We start from the raw sequence: 12,074 nt of genomic DNA, 5'->3' as shown, positions 1-12,074 counted from the left end.
GGAATGCTAAAGATCAGACTAAGAATTGTCTTTGGTATTTAGTTTTAAGACATCTTTTACTTTTCCAAGTCTGCAAAGCTTGAAGTAGGCTTAAAATAAGTCAAAGATTTTGTTCCTATTTAAAATCTCACTGTTAGAAGAACCAGAAGCTCACCCAGCTGTTAGTAGAATAACACCTTGCTATTAAAGAAGTGGTTCAATTTTCTTACTTTTTTCATTGTATTGTATGTATATAGGTGTTTTGTCTGCATGTATGTCTGTGCACCGTGTGTGTGTGCAGTGCCATCAGAGGCCAGAGAGGACATCAGAGTCCAGGCCTGGAGTTACAGAAAGCTGTAGACTGCCATGTGGACGGTGAGAATCAAAACTGGATCCTCTGAAAGAGCAGCAGTGCTCTTAACCACAGAGTCATTTCTCCCACTCTTGAGTCTTTTCGAGGCAGAGTCCAGGTTAAAAGATTTCTTTGTGGCATTTATTGTTAACTGTATGTTTTTGTCAGCACGTGAACAGTACTGAAAATGAACAAGTTCACACTTGTCTGATGCGGTATCACTGTTGCAATGGAATGTGCCTCTTCTTTGATGTCAACACTGAATGATGAGCTGAACGGTTCTTTACACCGGAACCAAGAGTTGGTTCTCATCACGCGGGTGACATTCTTGGCCTTGATGTCGTACTCAAATTGCCTTGACCCACGGAAGAAATAGAGGAAGCCTAGAAGAAAGAGGCCTGGTTAGTTTTCTTGTATAGTGCTCACTGCTCCTCTACATCAATTCTATGAATGCAGAATCCAACAACTTTGTAAAGAAAGGAGCCACTGTGGAATCACAGAGATGGACTTTGCTTCCACCCCACCCCAGGCAAACCACTGAGAAGGAAGCCTAACAAGTTTCAGAAGGGTTTCTGAATGTGGTAGCCAGACCCCCGCTGTCAGCTAGCTTTCCCCAAGGCATGTCACTGGAAAGAAGGCCCCTCTGAGTTTGTCCTTGGACTCCCTACCCTCATTTCTACAGATCTGCAACACTTTTTATCTATTTCAGGATTTGAGGTTCTGGTTAGATATCATGGAGACAGTCAACTGTGGCATCAAATGTTTTAAAAATATTATTATTCTCCTTATAACTGTGTATGAGAGTACATGTGCCTGCCATAGTATATGCGTGGAGCTTAGGGGACAGCTTTGTGGATTTGATTCTCTTCACTCTCCTTTACATGAGATCCGGTGACTAAATTTGGGTTATAAGACATGACTGCTAGCGTCTGTGCCCACTGAACCGTTTTACTGGCCCTCAAACCATTTTTTAGATCGTCGGTTATTTCATGGTCCAAGAGATTGTCTTTGAAGACCCAGAATGTGGACTTCATGCATTAACTTACCTAAGGTTCTGGGTTGAGGATGTAGCTGAGTGGCAGAGCACTTGTCTGCTACTAGTGGGGCTCTTGGTTCAATCCTCAGTGCAGTGAAGAATTGCAATCTCAACAAAGCCTCAACCAACCAATCCAGCAACCAAGAAACCCAATTGCTAAAGAGTCTTTTAAAATCTCCTGGGTCTCACCCAAAATCCTACTGCCTCAGATACTTGAAACATAGTTTTTTCATACATGGATTCCAAGTTATGCATCTCAAGCTATATATGTATGTATTATGTCTATGTACATATATATACATGTGTACATCTGTATGTGTGTTTGAGAATCACTGCCATCTTGTGATTGGGCTCTTTTAGGTAGTGTCTTAGATCAATGGGGACTAAAATTAATTTTTGGGTCTCTTTACATAGGCATGAAGCAGCATCTCAGAGTCCAGTTCAGCACCTCCTGTCTCAGTTTGGTAGTGTGGACAGGGGTAATGTTTATCAACCGGTGTATGTTCTTGAGAATGGTAAAATTATACCAAAACTAAATGTGTGTTGCTTTCTTCTTTTACACAGTGGAAGCATCGACACCCACCTTTATGCTGGAAAACAGCGTCCACACGGATGCCAATCCCTGGGAAGCGCTTCACTATCCTCTGTGGGAACCCTCTGTCCATGGCTTGCACCATCTCATCATACCTGCATGAGAAGATTCCAAAGGCTTGATGTCTGTTTGGTGAACTTAATCTTTCTATTGCTCAGTTTAGTGTCAAGCAGGTTATGAGGACTGGCAGAAGAAATCATCTAATAGGACCAATGATAAAAACATGGCAAAGATTGTTTGACTGAATAATCGTGTGTGTGTGTGTGTGTGTGTGTGTGTGTGTGTATGCACGTGCGCGGGTGCATACCCAGAATTACAAATGTGCATGCACATACGCTGCTGTACCCAAGTTTTGATCTAAGTCCTGGGAATTGAACTTAGGTTCTCACGTTTGTAAAGTAAGTGCTTTGTTGACTGAGCCATCTCCCCATCCCCCACTTACCATCTGTTAGAAACAGTAAGAACAATGCTAGGGGGCTAAGATATAGTTTTGTGGACAAGGACTGTAAACCACCACCACCACCACTGACAAAACCGTCGAGGAAAAGGGCCACCATCTGTTAGAGTAGTCTCCCTGAAGAATTCTTAGAGCAAATGCAGGCTCACTTTGTACCTCTTCTAGATTCTTATTGGCTATACTTCTGTCATTGAGAATTTGGTTCGCATTGATAGATCATTATTTTTCTTATTTTTATGTAAATTGGAGGGAGATTATCATCCAAACATCTTAGTTTGGTAAATGCCACACACCAGAGATTGCCCTCAATGTGATCTATCACGAGACTGCAGATTGATTTTGGTTTTGTCTATGTAGGGTAATACTGTGGCTGATGACTTCCTCCAAGTCACATAAAAGGGTTAATTGTCAGAGTTACCTCCAGCACCAGATGCCCACAAAAAAGAAGGTTTTTTTTGTGTCGTGGTCACAGACAGCTGCATCAATTTTCTTCACACGTCTTGGGAACCCGAGTGTGTGGATGGATTTGGGGTAATCAGGCAAGACAGCATACCCCCTGATCACCCAGAAGTTCTCATCTAGAGAGAGAAAGGGGTATCTTCAGATGTCTTCTGCTCTGTGTCTTACAAGGAAAAAGAGACGAGGTGACTTGCAAAGTTTGGAAATAACTGGATATCTATTTCCTCAGCTCCAAGCCTGGTTATCTCATGCCTCCATTGATCTTTTTTCTTGTTCTATTTATTTTTATTTGCTAAATATGATAGTCGAATAAAAGGGAACATAGAAGTGAGATAGACTGTCTACTTTATTTGGAAGAAAAAGAATGGACGTCTATACCTTTTTTTAAACCAGTACTATTTTTGTGTATGGATGCTTTGTCTGCATGTGTGCCAGTGCAGTGTGTGAGCCTGGTCCCCGTGGTCTTAGTTACAGCATCTACTGCTGTGAAGAGACACCACGACCACAGTAACTCTTATAAGGAAAACATTTCATTGGTTGGCTTACAGTTTCAGAGATTCAGTCCATTGTCATCATGGTAGACATGGTGGCATGCAGGCAGGCATGGTCCTGGAGAATCGGCTGAGAGCTATATATGTTGTTCCATGGGCAACAGGACATGAACTCTCTGCCACACTGAGAGTAGCTTGAGCAAAAGAGACCTCAAAGCCCACCGCCACGGTGGCACACTTCCTCCAACAAAGCCACATCTACTCAAACAAAACCACACTTCTTAATAGTGCCACTTTCTTTGGGGGCCATTTCCTTTCAAACCACTGCACCCATGGAGGCCAGAAGAGGTCGTTGGATCCCTTAGGACTATTGTAAACTGTGGTGTGGATGTGGGACATCGAACTCAGGACCTGTGGAAGAGCAGCCAGCTCTCTTAACTGCTGACCAGCTCTGAACTGTCATAGTTTTTATCATATGTATTTCTTTCAGTGAATTGTCATAGCCTTAGAGAGAGCCTAGTTTATCATTACTTATACAGGAATGTAAATTAGGGGGAAAGCTCTGTCATTCAGCTTATGATGAGGATTGTATTTGACCGAAATACCCATTGTCCTGTTTAGGAAAGAGGAGGAAGAGCCAGGCAAGTTTACCTTTGAACACAAGAATCTGATCTCTGGGGCTTTCATAGGCAGCTTGAAGGTCAGCTGGCAGAGACGGCCAGAAGGAAGCAATTGACTCAAATTCCACATCAGCAATATCAAAGTAGGTCCTCCATAAGTGCCTGGGGAAATGCAAAACACTTCACATATGTTGTCCCAGTGTCTGAGTGCATCAGCAGGTGGCAGTCTGCTGTTTGTGTTTTCTGTGGCACTTGTGTGCAGGTGCAGTATGCATGCATGTGTGTATGCTTCTCATGTATGTGGGGGCACACATGTGAGTGGTGTGTTTATGCCTGGGTGCAGAGACTGCAGGTTGCCTCTGGGTATCTTCCTTAATTGTTTTCCACTTCACTTATTGAGGACCACTCTTGCTGTGGTGTGCTGACATGCTTAGCAGCAGGCTCTCCAGGTGGGTGGGAGACATGGATGTTAATAGATGCAGATTCCCAGGGTATAAGTACTCCCGCAGATATGAACTGATGTGTAAAGGTCCCCAATGTTTAACAGCAGCTTCCTAAAATCAGCTGTACATTGACTTTGAGACAATCTTCAGATCAATGTTCATTTTAGCCAAGAAGCTCTAGCAAGTTTAATTTGCTTAAAACACTTCAAATTAATTTTCCAAATAAGTGTGAGATGTATGCATTGCAATAAAACATATGAATAGTATGTGCATTGTCACATGTGAAGCACGTGGGATCTTACAGAGACGAGGACTTCCGGTTTCCCTCCAGGTTCCTTTGAAAAGAGGGGTCTTCATAAGAAGGTGGGGTGTCAAGGGGATAGGTTTACCTGCCTTTAAAGAACATGACTTCTCTGCGGAAGGTAGTGATAGCATCCATAGCTAGGTCAGGGTCTGTACAGGCACGGGGCTCAGTGGCTTTCTTTGGCTTGGTTGGTGTCTTGGGTGGACTTCCTTCAGGGAGAAAAGAAAGACTATGGTGGGTTCAGAAGTCACAGGAACTGTGTCCACACCAGGCTCTTACCCAAGCCCAGGTTTACTTCATGATAATGTTTCAGGAAGCAACCATCTGTGTTTCCTCCTCTCTGAAAAGCTTTCTGTTTAGTTACATACACATTTAGTTGCCCGATGCTGCTCACCATAGATGGACTGGATCCCGTCAATATCATCCTGAGAAAGTGGGTGTTTGCTAGGGTCCAGGGAGACGTAATTGGGAAACATCAAGGCTGTTTGATCATTGGAGTGAGAGAGCCCCAGAGAGTGACCAAATTCATGAGCAGCCACAAGAAACAAGTTGAACCCTTGATAAAAACAGAAAACATGTCTGTGGGAATTGACCAAGAAATTGACCTCAGCGGGCAGAGACTGGAGAGCACTTACTCAGGGATGAGTGGTATTGCTTAGCTGGCAGGGTAGAACACACTTTTATTTCCTGGAACCAGGAGGCAGAGGCAGGCAGGTCTCTTTATGTTCAAGGTTAACTTGGTCTACACGTATTCCAGGCTAGCCAAGTTTACATGGTGAGATCCTGTCTCAAGAACAAAGCAAAACAAATCAAAAACAAGTTGATGGTATTATTTTAAGAAATGGACCAGCCAGTTTTGGGACTGCTTGACTTTATACGATCATCTTACGTTCTTCTGTGGTCCTCCACCAACTGACTGCGAAAGTCCTAGTTTCTTCCTTTAGCCTAACAATCCAACCCTTGCCCTTTTGCAACCACAGACTCCTTTGCACAGCCCTTTGGCCTTATTTCCAGTCTCACTTTGATTTCTCATCTATACTAAGTTCTTTTTTATTTTATTTTATTTGATATGGAGTCTCATGTACACCTGGTTGTAGCTGAGGATGATCTTCAACTCCTAACCCCCTGACCCCCCAGCCTCTCCTTCCAGGTGTAGGATCACAGCCATGCACTACCACACCCAGTTTATGCAGTCCTGGGGGTTGAACTCAGAGCCATGCACAGCTGGGAAAACCTTTTCCAACTGAGCTCTTCTGCCCAGTCCTGCATTCGTTCCTCCTGCTCGGCCAGTGTATGCTGGCGCCTTCTCTCTACTCCAGAGGACTGTAATACAGCGGGCAGGTGACAAGTCCTCTGGAGCTTCCAGCCCATGCAGAGCTAAGTTGAGTTATATTTATCCTCTTTTTGGGGAAAACCAACCTTTCTAAACTTGGACCACAACTCTGGTCTTTTTAATAGTTCCCCTCACACATACTCTTTGGCAGCTAGCTTGAAGCAATGTGTAATATGGCAATTAACACTAATTATTGGTTAAGGATAGTCAGATGGTGAAACCTTCCACCTCTGGCTCTGGATGTGAAAGTGAAGCTTGCTGGAGAAAGGTTGCCAATCCCGAGTTTGATAAATGCTTAGGCTGCTTCTTATAACTGGCTGAGCACATGTACACTGGCTTTGAACCAAGATGAAAACCAGACAAATAGTGGTTGTTCCTCAGTAGAAGACAGACAGCAGGCACACGTTCCCTCCACCTCTCAGTTCTGAGTGCAACAATCCTCCTCTGTCCCTTGTCTGTGATGCTAACTCATGTGGCAGGTCATGAACTCACCCCAGATTCCTCCTATTGCCTGAAGCGAAGCTAGTGCTGACTTCTTGACCTGTCTCACAGCACTGGAGGAAATAGCTTCATGTGCCCAGTGGAGGGAGTGGTCAGGCTTTGTAGAAATTAAACTGACACAAGCAGGGTATTGGGAGCTCAGAGTCTGGTGTGATCTGCAGCTTTGCCTGCTGTCCATCAAGAAGGCCATGACTCTTACTTCCATGGGACCTTGGAAGTCAGACCCTGAGCCCCAACTGTGGAGGCATTGACAGGGATAAAAGAATGGTAACAGCCAGAAGCTCTACTGCAGCCTACTCCTTTGCTTAACAGACACAGTGTCAGCACAGTGGAGTTGGGTGCTTTGTTTAAAAATTTAACAGTACACTGAGGCTGAAGGGATTGGTCAGGAGTTAAGAGCACTGGCTGTTCTCCGGAAAATCTGGATTCAATTCCTGTGACCCACAGCTCCTGTTTCAGGCGATCTGATGTCCCCTGAAGGAATCATGCACACGTGTGTTGTATAAACATGTGTAGGAAAAATACTCATACGCTGAAAACAACACAAAAACTGTCCAGTGTAGTCAGGCCCATCAAAAAATAAATAAATAAAACTAACATTCTCTCTTTAAGGGACTGGATCAAACATAAGAACTGGGTCTAATCCTTTTGCAGTTGGGGGAGAGTAGCTAAGAGAGAAGGGCTATGATATGGGATGTCCTTCTGTATTGTTTTTAATGGTTGATAAATAAAGCTGTTTGGGCCAATGGCTTAGCAGAGCAAAACCAGGTGGAAAATCTAAACAGAGAGATATAGAGAGAGAAGAGTAGGCAGAGCCAAGGGGATGCCATGTAGCTGCTGAAGGAGAAGGACATGACGGAACCTTAGGAACCTTACCGGTAGGCCATACCCTCATGGCAATATACACAGATTGATAGAAATAGGTTAATTTAAGATGTAAAAGCTAGGAATACATAGAGTCATTGGCCAAACAGTGTTGTAACTAATAAATTTTCTGTGTGATTATTTGGTTCTGGGTGACCAGGAAACAAACGAGCAGTCCCCTACTACAGGAATACACTTTCAAATTGGTTATTTATGGGCCATATACCCACACAGTATTCTTTAACCTCGGGATTGAAAGCACCAGCTCTCTTAAGTTTTGTGGTTGTCTTCAAGCTACTGGTGACTGCAGCCATTGGTTTAGGGTGCAGTCTGGGGTGCGTGTGGGTGTTAAGGAGCACAAATAGCTGCAAGACTGGAAATTTTGAGCACACCTCTGGGGTTCATATAGCACACCTGGCAAAGCTTTGTCTACACAGTGGAGCGGCAGGCTCTGTGGCCATTCACAGTGCTATGTTAACTGGTGCACGGCTAAACAGCAAACACTGTTCTCACACCAGGTAACACTGTGAGTGCTCTGTTTGGACCAGACTACACGAGCCCAATTATTATTAATAGTTGTTAATCACTTCACTAATGTGATCTGAGAATAGAGAAAATTATGAGAGAAATTAGGTTTGTACCCAAGAAGCAGTTAACCATAGAGATTATTAATGTAATTTTCTCATAGTGAAAATTAGACTCACCTTCCCCATCCTTGGCTGTCCAGTTTTCGTCTTCGTCAAAGTGAGTATCACCACCTAGACCCAAACCAGGAGGAAAGGCATGGCCAAGGACTCCCAAGGGACCATCAAAGTGACGAGGACACCAGCCATGGACTGAGATAGTTGATGGGGAGAAGAGTTAGCTTCCTGAGATCTTAGAAATCGCCACATCCCCTCCCATCGCAAGACTTACCTCCAGTCCTAAAGGCTATCATGATGTCTGCAACCCCCTTGGAAATCTTGGTGAACATCAGTGGAGTGACCTTGCTCCAAACCTCTAGTGCTTTCTGAATAGCCTCATCCACATCAGCTCGTGTCATATCTGGAGTGTAGTTCATTATTCTGGAAAATAGGCAAAACTACAGCAATTACAGATACATACATTCTCAAATGATCTATCTATCATCTATATATCAAGTAGTGATCTATCTGTCTATCTATCTGTCTATCTGTCTATCTATCAATCATCTATCCATCTACCTACCTATTATCTATCTATCTGTCTGTCTGTCTGTCTGTCTGTCTATCTATCTATCAATCATCTACCCATCTACCTACCTATTATCTATCTATCTATCTATCTATCTATCTATCTATCTATCTATCTATCTATTATTTGTGTGGGTGTGCCTGAGGGTTTGTATGTGTACTACATGTGTGCAAAGGCATGCAGAAGTCAGAAGAGGGCATTGCATCCATTTGAACTGGGGTCACACACAGTCGACAGCAGTGCGTGGTCTTGTGGACATTGGAATTGAACCTGGGCCCTCAGTTAGAGCATAAAAGCTCTTAACTAATTAGTTATTCCTCTAGCCCCTTAGCTAGCTTTCTTTTTTATTTATGTTTTAGTCAATCTCTTTTAGCCCCTTATCCTTAGATAGTTGAAGGCAAATGCCTCTTTATACTAAGACCCACCCAAGATTTGAGATTTGGCAGCTTTAAAACACACACACATACACACACACACACACACACACACACACACACACACACACCACATATACTAGAAACATACACACACAGATACATACCACACACACATCACAAACATACACACACACAGATACACCATGTACACCTATACACCACATATACACATCATACACAGATATAACACATACATGCACACACATGCGCACACACACATGCACACACAAGCAGCCATCCTATCTTTCTGTATACCTCATCTTGCCTCCAACACATTGTAGCAAACAGCAATGCTTCCTGTCCTGAGCTTACACTGGAGAAAAGACCCTAGAGATTAGAGTCTCTTTCCCTAAGCCTGTGTCCTCTGGAACAACCTTTGGATTTAGTTTCTCCGAGGTTAAGGCAGCAGTATCAATACATCCCACAGCTTCGGTCTAATGTGGAGACAGCATACAGGGAACCCATAAAGTGGCATGCATTGTGAGATGAGTTAGAAAGCCATTGTGATGGTTGCTTCTTGGAGATTAATTGTTTGGGTTAGTTAATGTAAGTTGGTGGAGACATTACCTGTATGTGAGGTTGTGCTTTCTCCACCCAGGCAGGGTGTAACCATATTGTCCCACATCAGGAACCCCACACCTGGGCATCTTCATGATCTCAAGGGTGTCTGAGTCCAGCTCACCGGTCACTGTCAATCCAAAAAATGCTTGCATTTCCCGAAGTTTGCTGTCTAAAAGACTCCTGTTCTTACTTTGGACAAGATGACTCCCTTCTATTTCAAGAGAGTAGAACTGGTTGAGATATGCCTGATCAAAATAAAAAAAATAGACAAAAAGAGGACACAGGCTACAGAAAAGCAAATATTCTCAAATGAAACAAAGTGGCCTGAGTCTCCTCTGGCAGCAGGGAGGATAAAAAGGAAAAATAGCAAGGGTAGGAGCAGGACAGGCTGCAAAGGGAAGGGAGGTGTCGTGTTCTCCTCCAGGGCCAGCAGTCATTGATTTACAGGGGAGTAGTCAGCCGAACCACACAGTCCATGCAGCATGCATCCTCCGCTAGCATGCAGCCACACGCTTCTTCGGTGCCAATGCAGCTTATGCATTTTTGCTATTCCTTTTATTTTGTAAACTTCAGGAAATATGATAAATTGACTGGCTTTCAGAAGGAATTGCTAAAGCCACATACTTTTCCACATATATACATTCATATACACACATCTATATGTGCATACACACATTTGTGTATCTCTCTTTGGACATATACATACACAAGCACATATAGTTTATGTGCATAAAGGGTCGTAGATTATAGATTTCTGCAGTTAGTTGTCCTGAAATGTTTTTATACAGATTTCTATCCTTGTAAACCGTTCCTTTCTCCTCTCCTGTTGGCCCCTTAGTGACCACAGTTTGAAGGTGGAGCAAATTCAATCTCCTTCCCACTGCCCCTTCCCTTCACCTCAGACCAGTTCATGTCTTTAGAGTTAGATACATGGAAGGGACCACGTTCTTCTGAGACCCTCTGGGCCTCTGCAGGAATTTGCTATCTTGGAAGGTCCTGAGAGAAGCCATACATGGAACATTTTATTGTCAGTTGCTAATAGCATGCGTTGAGATCCTACCTGGGCCAGTTGATCGAGTCTGCCATTTCTGTCCTTGCGGTCTGGAGGAAATGCAGAAGAAAGTGCTATAAAATTCAATAGCAGAAGGCCCTTCATCCTGCCTCTCCAGTTCAAGCTTCTTCCTGTTTGCATGGATATAGAAAGCTCACAGTGAGACGTGGCATGAACTATTCATTTAATTAATAACAGCAAAGGGCACTTGCCACGAAGTGTCCCATGACTCCCTCCACCCTAGATAGACTGGGATGTTGCAATCAGAGTCTGTGATTGTTTATCCAGCAGATTTCTCACTTTTGAAATGAATATATTACATAGCAAGGTGCCAAGTTGGCTTTCTCTTCTCAAAATTGATAGATTTCAGGATTGATTTTGAAATAATTTTTCTGCCTGGAAACATTAGCATATCTTTTGATATATGATGCAAAAAGACAGTTGCCAGGCCTCCTTAGCCTATTCGGCAGGGAAAGGTGAGTTTGCTATCCGCCCTTTCTGCAGCCGCACCACACAGGACAATCAGACGCGATAGGGAGTCAAGTCAAAGCAGGAACTCAGTTTATTACTGTGATGTCAGCTTATATAGGTTAAGTGACATCCTGTGATGTGGGGGTACCTCCAGCCAACGAGAGACAGTCAAGCCCTCCCTCTGGCTGGAGGGGCATCTGCCTAGATTTTGCTGTCTCATCCCCACATGGTAGCTTTGAGACTATCCTTCAAACTCAAGCCAGGGTTTTTTTCTGTTCTACAGGTCTTGAGGTACAGGCCCTGAGATAATTTTGGCCCAACAGACAATTGAGTCAGGAATTAGTTTAAGTAAAACACAGCATCATGTGGTATGGAGCCAGCTTCTGCATGAGTTCTGGGGAGCCTAACCAAGATCTGCCTCTTGCATAGCAAATGTTCCACCCGTCCTTGTCTTCAGTTGTAAGGAGCACTATCTAGCTATCTTGATAACTGTTCATTTATTATTATGTATTATAGTTTTGTATTTGAATGCTTTTATAATATGTCTTTTTGAAGTTGATATATTAAACATTCTTTATTTTGATTTTTCTTTTTTTGACCAGGATTGTCTCTGATTTCTCAGACTTACTTATTTGGCCTCTGTTTTTCACACTGCAAACTTTCTTCAAATGTTTGGTGAGTCTGTGATGTGCAACCTGTTAAGACTTTCCTGGAAATTCCTATATTCAAGAACGGACTGGGGAATTGGAAACCTTCTTTGAGGGAGGTGGTTGTGTCTCAGGCCTTCCATGTATTAATCTGAGTGAGATTTAGCTGAACACAACAGAAAAATTTAAAATAGCAGATGGTTAACAATTCTAAAATTTACATTTTCCTTGTGTAAGAACATCCTAGGTTTGATAGTCTGTGGT

At 43.2% G+C, this 12,074-nt stretch overlaps 1 protein-coding gene across 1 annotated transcript; it reads right to left on the bottom strand.

The window, feature by feature from the left end:
* Positions 1–478: 478 nt before the first annotated feature.
* Mmp27 (matrix metallopeptidase 27) lies at positions 479–10,797 on the bottom strand. The gene is made up of 10 exons (XM_005346780.3): positions 10,702–10,797; positions 9,648–9,886; positions 8,347–8,495; positions 8,136–8,267; positions 5,128–5,289; positions 4,819–4,942; positions 4,018–4,148; positions 2,835–2,994; positions 1,951–2,054; positions 479–714 (listed from the first exon to the last, which is right to left on the bottom strand). The coding sequence occupies exons 1-10, from the start codon at positions 10,795–10,797 to the stop codon at positions 479–481; spliced, it is 1,533 nt and encodes a 510-aa protein (XP_005346837.2).
* Between the last annotated feature and the right edge of the window lie 1,277 nt (positions 10,798–12,074).

Source organism: Microtus ochrogaster, chromosome 5, assembly GCF_000317375.1.
Source record: "Microtus ochrogaster isolate Prairie Vole_2 chromosome 5, MicOch1.0, whole genome shotgun sequence".
NCBI lineage: Eukaryota > Metazoa > Chordata > Mammalia > Rodentia > Cricetidae > Microtus > Microtus ochrogaster.
The sequence above is the reverse complement of the archived record's forward strand: the minus strand, read 5'-3'. Positions and strand labels throughout refer to the sequence as shown.